The sequence below is a fragment of the Eumetopias jubatus genome, unplaced genomic scaffold, assembly GCF_037043125.1.
Source record: "Eumetopias jubatus isolate StellerSeaLion01/CBP00866 unplaced genomic scaffold, mEumJub1_p1.0 scaffold_10, whole genome shotgun sequence".
NCBI lineage: Eukaryota > Metazoa > Chordata > Mammalia > Carnivora > Otariidae > Eumetopias > Eumetopias jubatus.
In genome coordinates, this window is record NW_028274816.1 from 59,377,505 (window position 1) to 59,390,044 (window position 12,540).

Below are 12,540 nucleotides of genomic sequence, written 5' to 3' on the forward strand. Positions count from 1 at the left end.
TGACTCAGCAGCTCCACTCCCAGAGAATTTAACCTGTGTTCACACAAAAACTTGAATGTGAATGGTCATAGCGTTATTCACAGTGGCCAAAAATTGGAAACATCGCAAATGTCCATCAACTGATAAATGCATAAACCAAATGTGATACATCCCTACAATGGAATATTATTTGGCAATAAAAAGGAATGAGCCAGTGATACATGCAAATCTGTAGAGACAGAGTAGATTATGGTTGCCTAGGGCATCGAGGTGGTTTCGAGGTGAGGAATGAAAGGGACTGCCAGTGGTTATGGGGTTCCTCTTTGGGGGTGAGGAAAATGGTCTAAAATCAGATTATGGGGGGGGTGCCTGGGTGGCTCAGTCGTTAAGCGTCTGCCTTCGGCTCAGGTCATGATCCCGGGGTCCTGGGATCGAGCCCTGCATCGGGCTCCCTCCTCGGTGGGAAGCCTGCTTCTCCCTCGCCCACTCCCGCTGCTTGTGTTCCTGTTCTCGCTGTCTCTGTCTCTGTCAAATAAATAAATAAAATCTTAAAAAAAAAATAAAATCAGATTATGGTAATGGTTGCACAAGTCTATAAACTTACTAAAAACCACTGAATTACACACTTGACATGGCTGAACTTTGTGGGAGAGAAATTGGAGACAAATATCAACAGCTCTCAAGGAGTTTTGCTGTTAGAAATGAGACAGGATGAGGTGCCTGGCTGACTCAGTCGGTAGGGCATGCAGAAGATCTTGATCTTGGGGTCATGAGTTTGAGCCCCATTGGGGGTAGAGATTACTTAAAAAAAATGAGACAGTAGTTCAGGAGGAAATAGGTCAAGACAGGGAGTCTTAAAAATCAGAGAGTGAGGGGCACTGGGTGGCTCAGTTGGTTGAGTGTCTGCCTTCGGCTCAGGTCATGATACCGGGGTCCTGGGATCGAGCCCCGCATCAGGCTCCCTGCTCCGCGGAGAGCCTGCTTCTCCCTCTCCCGCTGCCGCTCCCAATGCTGGTGCTCTCTCACGCGCTCACTCTATCAAATGAGTAAATAAAAATCTTTTAAAAATGTATTTAAAAAATCGGAGAATGACAGCACATTGGGATGCTGATAGGAAAGACCCGTGGGGAGGGAAGAATTGATGATGTGGGAAGAACAGAAGGAGTGAGATCTCTGAGTAGCCCAGAGGGCATGAGGTCCAGTGCCCCAGTGGAAGGAGCTGGCATTGGAACAGGCAGTTTGCCCTCAGGAATGGGGGAAGGTGGCCTGTGTGGGCACAGATGAAGATCAGTGGAAAGATGTGCAGGTGGGACGGAAAGTTTTCTTCTTGTCACCTTTGTTTTCCCAATGAGATGGGAAGCAAGCTAAGGGTGAGGTGTTAGGGTTTTGAGGAGACAAGGTATGACTCCTTTCTTAGAGAGTAGCCAAGTGGATGGACCAGGGAAAGGGCCTCCACAATACCTAAGAGTGTCCCCACATAGCAGGCAACTCCGTAAGTGTCAGTGATGAGAAGCTGAGAAATTTCACCCTCCCAACTCTGACCCATGGGATTATTATCCGTTTCCCGAGGAAGGAGCCTGTCTACGTTCGAACAGCTGGTACCCAAGACAGAGCCACGAGTCCCCAACCTTCGACCATGTAGCCCTTCAGTTCTCAAAAAAAAAAGGGGGGGGAGTCTCGGAAGAAAATAAATAAAATTCTTTATTATATCCTAATCACACAGTACAAATGGATATTAAATAAGAACAAGGAGAAAGCAGGCCCCTGGACAGCATGTGGGGACCCTTGTCCCCCCGCCGCTAAAAATCCACGCCCTGATCAATAAATACCCTCCCCAGGGACCCTGAAGTCCCAGCCCCAAAATAGTCCAGGTTGAAGAATCTTGGGTCCACCCCCTCACTTCACAGAGGAGGGAAACTGAGGCCCAGAGAATCACCCAGCAAGTCCGCGGCTCCTGTTTCCCGCCCCCGCCCCCCTCCGCCTCCGCTGGTTTCCTCTCGCCTCCCCTGAAGTCCCTTGGGCGGGCAGCCCGCACACCTGGACTCACACCTGGACTCGGTAGCCACCCGACCGCCGCCGGCAGAGCCTCCGCACGCCCACCCAGTAGAGCGTCAGCATGACCACCCAGTACCCCACGTAGGCGCCAGCGCCGGCGGCCAGGTGGTGGGCCTCGGCGGCGCGGGCAGGGCCGCTCCAGTCGGCCCGGGCCTCGTGCGCCACGCTGCGGACCAGGCCTCCCAGCAGCAGCAGAGCCCAGAGGGCCAGCGGCAGCAGGGGGACGTAGTTGGCGGCCAGCTTCCGCCGGCCAGAGGTGCCCCAGCCACTCTGGTTCATGGTGGCCAGCGCCAGGAACTTGGCGGGCAGGAGGCCGCCCATGTAGAGCGGCGCGTAGAGCGAGAGCAGCACCATGCGCGGGCAGCCGCGCAGCCAGGCCGCGAAGGCCGCCTTGGCCAGCGCCACGCCCTGCACGCACAGCAGCACCCACAGCAGCGCCCACGGGCGGCCCGCGTAGAAGAGCCGCAGCACGGTGGCCGCCACGAAGAAGGGGAAGAGCCCGGAGACCACCGCCTCGTAGGTCATCCACGCGTGGTGCCGGTGCCACCAGAGCGCGTTGTACAGCCACTCGCGGAAGTAGGACTTGGACCAGCGCGTCTGCTGGCTCAGCCAGCGCAGGAAGGACGAGGGAGTCTCGGAGTAGCAGCGGGACCGGGAGGTGTACCTGCGCCGGAGGGACGAGGCAGGGCATCAGCACCGCCCTCCCTGTGGCCAGGACAGGGATCGGAGCCGGAAAAGGCCACTGACGTCGGGCCGGCCACGGGGCTGCAAGCTTGCCTGACCTCCCTGGGCCTCTAGTTCCCGTAAGTAAAATGGGATCGACAAGGATTCCTACCTTATACGGCTGGGGTGAGCACTGAATCAGGACTACATGCCAACTGCTGAGCTCAGGATGTTGTACTTGCTCAATAAATATTAGCAACTACTACTGTTTGCACGATGACTAATACCACGACTGCCATTACTAATATCCTTACAGTTACTGACCTATTACTAATGCTATCACTAATCTATGACGAATACTTTGGTGGTCACTCTTATTGGCAGGCCCCATGGTGAGGGACAAGCCAGGCGGTGTTCCTACCACCCAGGGCAGCCCATGTGTTCGAGCTCAAGGGACCCATTAGGCCCCCTTGCTGTGGCCGCAGCGGACATCCTAGTCAACCCCACCCAGTTCGCAGCTAAGCCCACACAAGGCTAGGATCCCGTTTCTGGAACGTCATCAGGTGGGCCACTAACGGTCAGGTTTGTCAGGAGGCATCAAACTATTCTATCCCCGCGGGTATTACTTGACACCGTCCCGGCTCCTTCCCCCGTGTCTGTGTCTGTCGCCTGGCTCCCTCAGTAGCCTCCCCGCCGCCTCCCACCCTTGTCTCCTGCAGCCTGTACTCAAAACAGCTGCCAGAGGGATCCTATCCCAGCAACACTCACCCCTCTGCCCAGAACCTCCCAGGGCTCCCTCGTCTTCGCTCAAAGTTCTTGGGTGGCCTCTAAGCCTTTCTTGAGTGCACCCCGTCACCACTCTGCCCTCCTCCCCTGACGCTCTCCCCCTTGCTAGGGCTCCAGCTGCACGGTTTCCAGCCTCCCTCCCTGCCCTTCTTAGGGCATCCTAGTTAACATTTCATTCCCTGCTCCCAGACTCTCTAACCCCCTTTCCTGGCACGTCCATCATCCAGCCTCCTACTACACGTTCTCCTTAGTTACTGTCTCCCCAGTAGGTGTAAGCATGAATTTGTGTCTCTTGTTAACTGCTGCATCCTCAGAGCTTGAAACATTGTAATGAGGGGTGCCCGGCTGGCTCTGCAGGAAGAGCATGCTGTTCTTGATCTTGGGGTTATGAGTTCAAGCCCCACATGGGGCACATAGAGATTACTTAAATAAATAAACAAAAACACATTATAATGAATGTGTGCCTTGTGAATGAATGCATGGATTCCCTTGGTGTACCCCAAGTTCTCTCTGGCCCTTTCACAGGGTCTAGCTTTGTAGAAATCTCTTTCCCCTGAACTCGACCTGGTTGAACCCACACTCCCCGAGTCTCACTGAATTACAACTCTTCCTGAAGCACTTGATCCTTCTTGCTCACTCTCTCACTAGATCCCGCTCTCTTTCCCTTCCCACCTCACTTGAAGTAATCGGCACTGCCGGGGTAGAGCCATCCTGCCCCATCTCATGTGGTATATTCTAGGTGGAATTCCCCACCCTCACCTTGCCTCACTTAGTAGAGTTCATTGGGCCACATGATCAATGTAAATGCCACCCCTACCCCTTCCAGTATCTTCCACTCTCCCTTAATGTCTCATTTGGTAGAGCCCACTGTCCTGCACGATAATTTGGGTTTGGAGAATTCCCAACACACACACACACACACACACACACACACACACACACACACACACACAGAGTCACTGCCCTCCGCACACACCCAACTACCTGATCCCCTCGGCTTACTTGGTCGCATAGCCCATGCTGAGCATGCGGTTGGTGAGGTGCCGGTCATCCCCAAAGGTGCAGTGGGTACCCAGGAACTTCTGGTTGTACCAGGCCTCAAGGAACTGCTGCAGGAGGCTGTTCCTGTACAGGCCTAGGTGGGGGTGGGGAGTACAGGACCATCAGCCTCCACTGTGGCCGGTACTGTCCCCAATCCTATGTCCCAACCCAACTCACCGCCAATTCTGGCCCCATCCTCTACCCATCTGCATCCAAAAACCCTTCACCAACCCCAAACTTGGCCCCAACCCTTTCCTCGACTCCAGTGCCATCCCGTGCCCTTCCCTAAGCCCACCCCCATCCCCATCCCCATCCACACCCTTTCTCCAACCCCACCAACCACCCCGTGCCCTTCCCTAAGCCCATCCCCATCCCCATCCCCATCCACACCCTTTCTCCAACCCCACCAACCACCCCGTGCCCTTCCCTAAACCCATCCCCACCCCCATCCCCATCCACACCCTTTCTCCAACCCCACCAACCACCATCCCCCCTCCAGCTTCCAGCTGTATCCCTCTCCCCAATCCCTGCTGCAGCCCCATCTTTGTCCCCAATCTCAATCATATCCTCAGCCCGTTCTGGCTCCCTCTTGCCCCCTCCACCCTACCCATGGCCCTCCCAAGTCCTACCCCTGCTCACCTAGGGGACCACTGATGCAGGACACACAGTGGAAGTAGCTCTGACAAGCCCGCTCCACGTTGAAGGCCACCCAGTACCGCAGGCTGCTTAGGAAGCTGACCCAGGAGTCCAGGGGGTTAAGGATCCGCACGTCCCCCCCAACAGCTCCTACCCGGGGGTCCTCGTCCAGTACCCGCACCAGCTCCAGCAGTGCCATGGGGTCCAGCCTTGTGTCCGAGTCACAGACCTGTGGGGTGGAAGGGGCCGGGATCAGGCCAAATCCCTGCCCAGAGCTGGTGCCTGAGGGGAGGGCACCAGAGGGTGGGGAGCTGCTGGGACACTCTGCACCCAACCTGAACATAACTTTCAATTTTGTAGTCATTTTCAATGTCTAAACACACTTTAAGATGACCTCCCCAAGACCCATAACCTTGTATCATACCCTCCTCTGGCATGTGGGCAAGACCTGTAACTTGTTTCTAACCCACAGGATATGGCAAAAGAGATGGCACATAACTCCCATGATGATATTGCCTTATATACAAATAGTAAAGGCGTTTTGCAATGTAATTAAGATCCCTGGGGCGCCTGGGTGGCTCAGTCATTAGGCGTCTGCCTTCGTCTCAGGTCATGATCCCGGGGTCCTGGGATCGAGCCCCGCATCGGGCTCCCTGCTCAGCGGGAAGCCTGCTTCTCCCTCTCCCACTCCCCCTGCTTGTGTTCCCTCTCTCGCTGTCTCTCTCTCTGTCAAATAAATAAATAAAATCTTAAAAAAAAAAAGATCCCTAATCTACTGAGATTTCCTGGGTGGGTCTGACCTAATCAGGTGAGCCCTTTAAAAGAAGGTCTAGAAGTCAGAGACTTTCTCTTGCTGATCTGGAAGAAGTTTTATGGCTGCAAGAACATGAATGCTGCCCACAAACACATTAGCTTGGAAGAGGCCCCTGAGCCTTAGATAGGACCCAGCTCCAGCTGACATCATGATTATAGCCTGATGGTACCCGAACAGAGGAACCAGTTAAGCTTTGCCCAGACTCCTGATTCATGGAAACTGGGAGATAATAAGTGTTTTGTTTTGAGCTGCCAAATTTGTAGTCATCGGTTAGTCAGTAATAGAAAACTAATGCAGTGCATTACTGAATGAATGTCTACATTGGATGAAGACAGGAAGAAATCTCTACATTGAATGGGTGAATAAAGCAATGATTTCTACAATGGATGGATAAATGAATAAATCTTTAGATTGAGTGGATGACTGGATGGATGGATGGATGGATGGATGGATGGATGGATGGGTGAACGAGGGAAGGAAAGAGTCTACATCCAACAGGTAAATGAATGAACAAAATAAACGAATGACCTCCATATTGGAGAGATGGATATAAGAAGGGATGAGTGATGTCAACTACAATAAAAAAAGAATGTATGAGTAGGAGTGAAAGAAAGAGTATAGAGTATGCAACTTGAGGATGAATGAATGAAGAAAGGGAGGAATTAATGAATCACTACACGATGAATAAAATGAGTGGTATCCTCACTGGATGGACGGATAGAGGGACGTAAGAACGAAGGAGCGACGGAAAGAATCCCTACACTGAATGGCTGGATAAAAAAGGGAGTGACAAAGAGGTCCATTCCAATCTCTGCACCGAAGGAAGAATCCGAGAAGAGGGATTCCCAGCGTCAGGGGCGCGGTGGGGCGCGGGCACCTTGCACTCACCTGCACGTAGTCCACAGAGTCGCCGAGGGCCTTGAAGGCCGTGTACATGACCTCGCGCTTGCCGCCCCAGCGCTGCGCCACGCACACGCACCTGTGCGTCCTCACCAGCGCCTCCACCGCCAGCCGCCCCGGGTCCTCGGCCTCCACCTCCCGGTAGGCGCCCGCGCCTGCAGCGCCCGCCGCCGCGGGTTCCCAGGGCTGGTGGTAGTTGCCGTCCCACACGTAGGTGGCGGGGTCCTCGTCGGCGAAGACCTCGCGGAACATGTCCACCATGTAGAGGTCCTCGGCGCGGTTGCCGTCCACCACCATGAGGACGCGCAGCCGCGCGCGCGGGTACTGCAGGGCGCGGGCGGACGCCAGGCACTGGCGCAGGTACGCCGGGTCCTCCTGGTACGCCGAGATGGTCAGCGCCACGCTGCGCGCCGCCGCCGCCTCCAGGGGCCCGCGCGCCGCCGCCCGCCGCGCCGCCGCCGCCACCCGCCGGTGCTCCAGGTACGCGAAGAGGCTCTGCGCCACCAGGTGTGCGGAGAGGAAAGCCCCGTAGAGACCGAAGGCCAGGAGGCCGTAGCGATCGGAGGCGAGCGGCACCCCGGCGGCGTAGGCCCAGGTCATGAGGCCCAAGATGAGCAGCGCGAAGGTGATAGTCAGCACCCGCCGGGCCAGGCCAGAGCAGTGGCGGCCGGCCGGGGTGGGCTTGGGCACGTCCTGCTGGGAGCAGAGAGAGGGGAGAGCGGTGGGAAAGAGTCCTGAAGTCCTCTTCTGTGAAGGGAACACCCAGGGTTTTTGCTTTCCCCCAAGCCAATACAACATCCCCCTTTTGTAAAGAAAATCCCCTGGGTACTGCAAAGTTATTTTCACTAATGAAAATGATTGTGGCAAACAGTGAAGCTCGATGCCTGATTATAGTATATTGATTCTAATACATTTCCCCCCACATTTTAAACAGCTCTTCAATCCATGAGGATTACACTCAAGGGAATGTCACAGTTTAATTAACAGGGGATCTCCTCCCCTCCCGCTTCTTGGTGGCACATAAAATAAACGCTCATCTCACAATTTAAAGGTTTCTTAGTGTTGAGATCATCATCATCATCATCTTAAAAATAACGCAATATGGGGGTGCCTGGGTGGCTCAGTCCTTGAGCGTCTGCCTTCGGCTCAGGTCATGATCCCCGGGGCCTGGGATCGAGCCCCCACATCGGGCTCCCTGCTCAGCAGGAAGCCTGCTTCTCCCCTCTTCTCCCTCTCCCACTCCCCCTGCTTGTGCTCCCTCTTGCTGTCTCTCTCTCTCTCTGTCAAATAAAGAAATATTTAAAAAAAATGCAATATGGTATGTACCAGGTGCTGCCATAAGCCTTTTATAGAAACTTATTTTAATCCTCAGGACAGTCCTATGAGGTAGGTACTATTATCCCCATTTTATAGCCGAGGCAACTGAGTCAGAGAGAGGTGCAGCAACCTGCCCAAGGTCACACCTGGATAGCAGAGAAGCCAGGATTTGAACCTAAGAATCCGGTCATTGAACTACCAGCTTATATACTGGCTTTACTGGTCAGGAGAGCTGGGGGTGGGGGGGGCAGGAGATAATGTTTACTGCCACCATACACATAGCAAAACTGAGAACTGATTAGCCAGGGAGAGTGGCTTGCCAAAGGTCATGAAGCTCACAGGTGGAGTCTTTTCTCTGACTTCCCAAAGGCAAGACCACATTCTCCTTCATTGCTCAGGTTCCCGACAGGGCCAAGTGCCCAGTACGTGTTGCGGGAAGAGCTCAGAATCAGAGAGAGGGGTGCCTCCGTTTTCTCATCTTGTAAAATGGGGATTTAGCCCCTTCTACATGCCAAGTACTGCCCAAGTGTGATAGATACTGTTGCTCCTATTACATATAAGGAAACTGAGGCACAGGGCAGTGATTTCTCTTGCCCAAGGCCATTCACGCAGTCTGGCTCCATCGTCCTCTAAACTGCCTCCTCTGTCACCAGCTCCCATCTCATGGGCTTCTTTATGAGTTAAATGAGTCATTAGGATACAGATTTGTGTCGTCCAAAACAGGCGTCACCAGCCACATGTGGCTACTCGGTCCTTGAAAAACAGCCAGTATGACAGAGGAACTGAATTTTTAATTTTATTTAAATATTTAACTTCAGAAACTGATACTGGATTCAATTATTGGAAAGCTTTTAAGTATGTTTGAAACGAGTAGGGTGTGGGAAGCTGCTTTTTCATTGGTAAATTTTATGAAATCTAAATGCGGATCAGGTATCACCAATGAAAATACAGTATCTGTGTGAGATGTGTTACACATCTGGATTCTGAAGCCTTAGTTTGAAAAAAAAGAGAGTAAAATATCTCATTAATATTTTTGTATTGGTTACATACTGAAATGATAGTTTTTAAAATCTTGTTTTGAAGCTTTATGTTACGTTGTAGCAAATGCGTCTATTCGTGAAATGATATTTCTGAGAGATAGCAGGGGTTGGCACCCTACAGCCCTCAGGCCAGATGCCTGCTACCCTTTTCACTACAACCCTGCAAGCGAAGACAAGTTTTTAGTTTAGTGGTTTTTTTTTTTTTTTTAAGATTTTATTTTTTAAGTAACCTCTACACCCAATGTGGAGCTTGAACTTACAACCCCGAAATTAAGAAGCACATGCTCAGGGGTGCCTGGGTAGTTCAGCTGGTTAAGCATCTGCCTTTGGTTCAGGTCATGATCCCAGGGTCCTGGGATCCAGCCCCACATGGGCTCCCTGCTCAGCAGGGAGTCTGCTTCTCCCTCTCCCTCTGTTGCTCCCCCCTGCTTGCACTTTCTTTCTCTGTCAAATACATAAATAAAAGTCTTTAAAAAAAAAATTGCATGCTCTACCAACTGAGCCAGTTGGGCATCCCTAGTTTTTACATTTTTAAATGGGTGAAAAAAGTCAAAAGCATAATACTTTGTGGCATATGAAAATTACATGAAATTCGAATTTCAGCATCCTTAAATCAACTTTGATTGGCATACAGTCACACTCATCTGTTTACATATTGTCTATGGCTGATTTCACGCTACACCAAAGTGGAGTAGTTGCAGTAGAGATCACAGGACACACAAAAACTCAAATATTGACTATCTAGCTTTATACAGAAAAAATCTGATGACCCCTGATATATTGGGTTACATAAATTATATTATTGAAAGTAAGTTTACCTTTTAAATGTGGCTACTAAAAAATTTTAAATTATGTATGTGGCTCACATGATGTTTCTATAGGACACGGCTTTTAGCTTCTATAGGTAGAGCTTTTAGCCTAGTAATCACTCAGTATTAATAATTACATTATTAAAACACTCAGAAACACACCTGTATCAGCTGTGGACACACAGCCCCACACATATATGCACACATGACAAGAGACACACAGAATGTGCCCACATAGGAGAACATTCATATTCTAGAAGATAATCCAGGCACCTGCTGTTAGAACTAAGGATCCTGAGACCCTCACCAACGGCCACACAGGTGAACTTGGGAACACACCCTTGAGCAGGAAGGAGCTAAACCAGGAACGGATGCCTACAGAGCAACAGAGACACAGGCACCCACTCGTGGGTCCGGGTGGGAGCAAAGGGAGAGAGCTTCAGAAAATAGTAACAGTTAAGGTTGAGCCCGATGAAGTGGCCATTTTTTAAAGGGCAAAAGGGACCAGATATCTGCGATTTCCTTTGGTTCAACTGAATAGTTACTGAACACATAAAAGTAGAAATCCAGCCCACGTGTCCAGCAAATACAGCTCTGCCTCGCCCACCCGCACCCCGCACGCAGACACGGGCTTACAGCGGGATCAGCAAGGGCATGTCACTTCTCATACACTACGGGTGGGATGGCCACCTACACAGGGGGATGGAACCCAAGCGCTCCGACCGGGTCACTGTCCCACACCGACGGTCGCCGTCACGCACAGGAGCGCGCGCGGTGTCCCCCCACCCACCCACGTGGTCACACAGGTGCCAGAGTCCCCGCACGGCCGCGCGCACCTGTGTCATCGCTGCGGGTCCGGCGGGCGCTCCTCTCCTGCTCGCTCCCGGGTCTCGCTGTGGCTGGGGAGCCCGGGGGTCATTTGAAGACCGATGCAGGCGGGGGCGGTGGAGGGCTGACGTCAGGGAGGAGCTGGGCCAGGGGCTCTGAGGTCACGGACCAGCCGGGCAGCTCCACCCGCTTCCCGCCATTGCCCGCACCCCCGCGCCCGACGGCCTCCCTTCCCAGGGCCGCCGTCTCGCCCTTCCCCGCCCTCCCAGGCCTCCTTCTCGGCTCTCCGCTCTCGATCCCCCCTCTTCTCTCTCTCCATTTCTGCGTTCCTCGCCCTCGCTTTCTTCCCCCCACCCCCTCCGTCGTTCCTCTTGTCTGCCCGGTTTCTCTGCCCCCCTCTCCCGCATCCCAGCCGCTCCCCTCGAAGCCCCGGGGACGAGAAAATGCGCACACGTGCGTGGTTGTGGGCGTGGCCGCGCGCGCCGGCTGTGAGGCCCGCTGTCCGCAAGGCGCTGTGAGTGGTCGTGGGTCTGCCTGTGCGCGTGTGCCAGGGCCCGGGGAGGGGGCTGGGCACTGCGATTTGTCTCCCGGGGGCTCCGGGGTGAACTCACAGAGTTGTGGGTCAGCTGCCCCCAGGGAGCCCCGGGAACCTGAGTCAGAGTGGAGGTGGCAGTGGCCTCGCTTAGAGGCCAACGAGACGGGGTCCTGCGGCTTCTAAGCCCCCAGCCCCTCAGGACCAGGAGGCTCAGTGATAAATGTCATTGTTTCCATGCCCTTCTTTTTCCATGATAAAAAAAAAAAAAAACCCAAAAGATTCTACCTAATTCTTTCTCCCTGTTCCTCTTCGGGTGAACTGATAATGCCCATCTGTCTCCCTCTGTAGCTGCCTCTGTTTCTCCGTCTGTCGGTGTACATGCCCATCTCCTACTGTCTCCGAGTCTCTGTCCACCTGTCTGTCCGGTTCGCTCTGTGTGTTCCTGTTTCTCTCCCTGCCTCCCTATCTTTCTCGCTCCCTTTTCCTTCTCTCTCTGTCCCTTTCTGTCTCCTTCCCTCTGGGTCTGGGTCTGTCTGTCTCTGCATTTCTGACTCTCGGTCTCCTTGACTTTCCTACTCCATGAGTCTGTCTCTCCCTTTCTCACTCTCCCGTGTGTCTCCGCCTTTGTTTCCTTTGCGTTTGCCTATCTTCTCTGTTTCTCGCTCAATATCCGTATTCGTATCTTTTCCCCCATCTCCCTGGTTTTCTCTATTTCTCCCTGTGCCTCTCAGTGGTTGCTGCTCTTTTCTCTGTCTCTGCCTCTATCGCCATCGGTCTGTGTGTATCTCCGTGCATCTTCTTCTGAGGTTCCATCTCTGTATATGTTTTTCTGACTCTCCCCTTCCCTGCTTCTCTCTGTGTTTTCTGTTTCTAAGTCCTCCTTTTTCCCTCCTGCTGCTTCATCGCATCCAAACTGTCCTGGAGCTTTCCCCTGTAGGACACCAAGTCCTCATTCCCTGGGTTTCCCCGGGGAGGCAGGGTGTGAGGGGCCATCACTAGGTTGGGACTTGCCTGAGCCTGGCTGTCGGGGGGGTGGGGTGGGGGGGTGGGGGGGGAAGGCCAGTTCAGGGCCCAAGTGAGAGGCACCCCGCCCACCTCACCAGGGCAGGGCCGCATCTCTGACGCTGTTGCCAGGAG

At 53.3% G+C, this 12,540-nt stretch overlaps 1 protein-coding gene across 1 annotated transcript; it reads right to left on the reverse strand.

Annotated features, from left to right (window-relative positions):
- Positions 1-2,002: 2,002 nt before the first annotated feature.
- On the reverse strand, positions 2,003-10,885 carry HAS1 (hyaluronan synthase 1). Its single transcript, XM_028091436.2, has 6 exons — positions 10,735-10,885; positions 10,348-10,415; positions 6,863-7,570; positions 5,164-5,389; positions 4,486-4,618; positions 2,003-2,698 (listed from the first exon to the last, which is right to left on the reverse strand). The coding sequence occupies exons 1-6, from the start codon at positions 10,883-10,885 to the stop codon at positions 2,023-2,025; spliced, it is 1,962 nt and encodes a 653-aa protein (XP_027947237.1). The 3' UTR covers positions 2,003-2,022.
- Between the last annotated feature and the right edge of the window lie 1,655 nt (positions 10,886-12,540).

Excerpts from the sequence above, each read along its gene's own strand:
- HAS1 (XM_028091436.2), bottom strand. The coding sequence starts at position 10,885 with ATGACACAGGTGCGCGCGGCCGTGCGGGGACTCTGGCACCTGTGTGAC. Across the intron at positions 7,571-10,347 it reads GTTCACCTGTGTGGCCGTTG|CAGGACGTGCCCAAGCCCAC; the intron begins GTGAGGGTCTCA and ends CTCTGCTCCCAG. Across the intron at positions 4,619-5,163 it reads CTGCATCAGTGGTCCCCTAG|GCCTGTACAGGAACAGCCTC; the intron begins GTGAGCAGGGGT and ends ACCCCCACCTAG.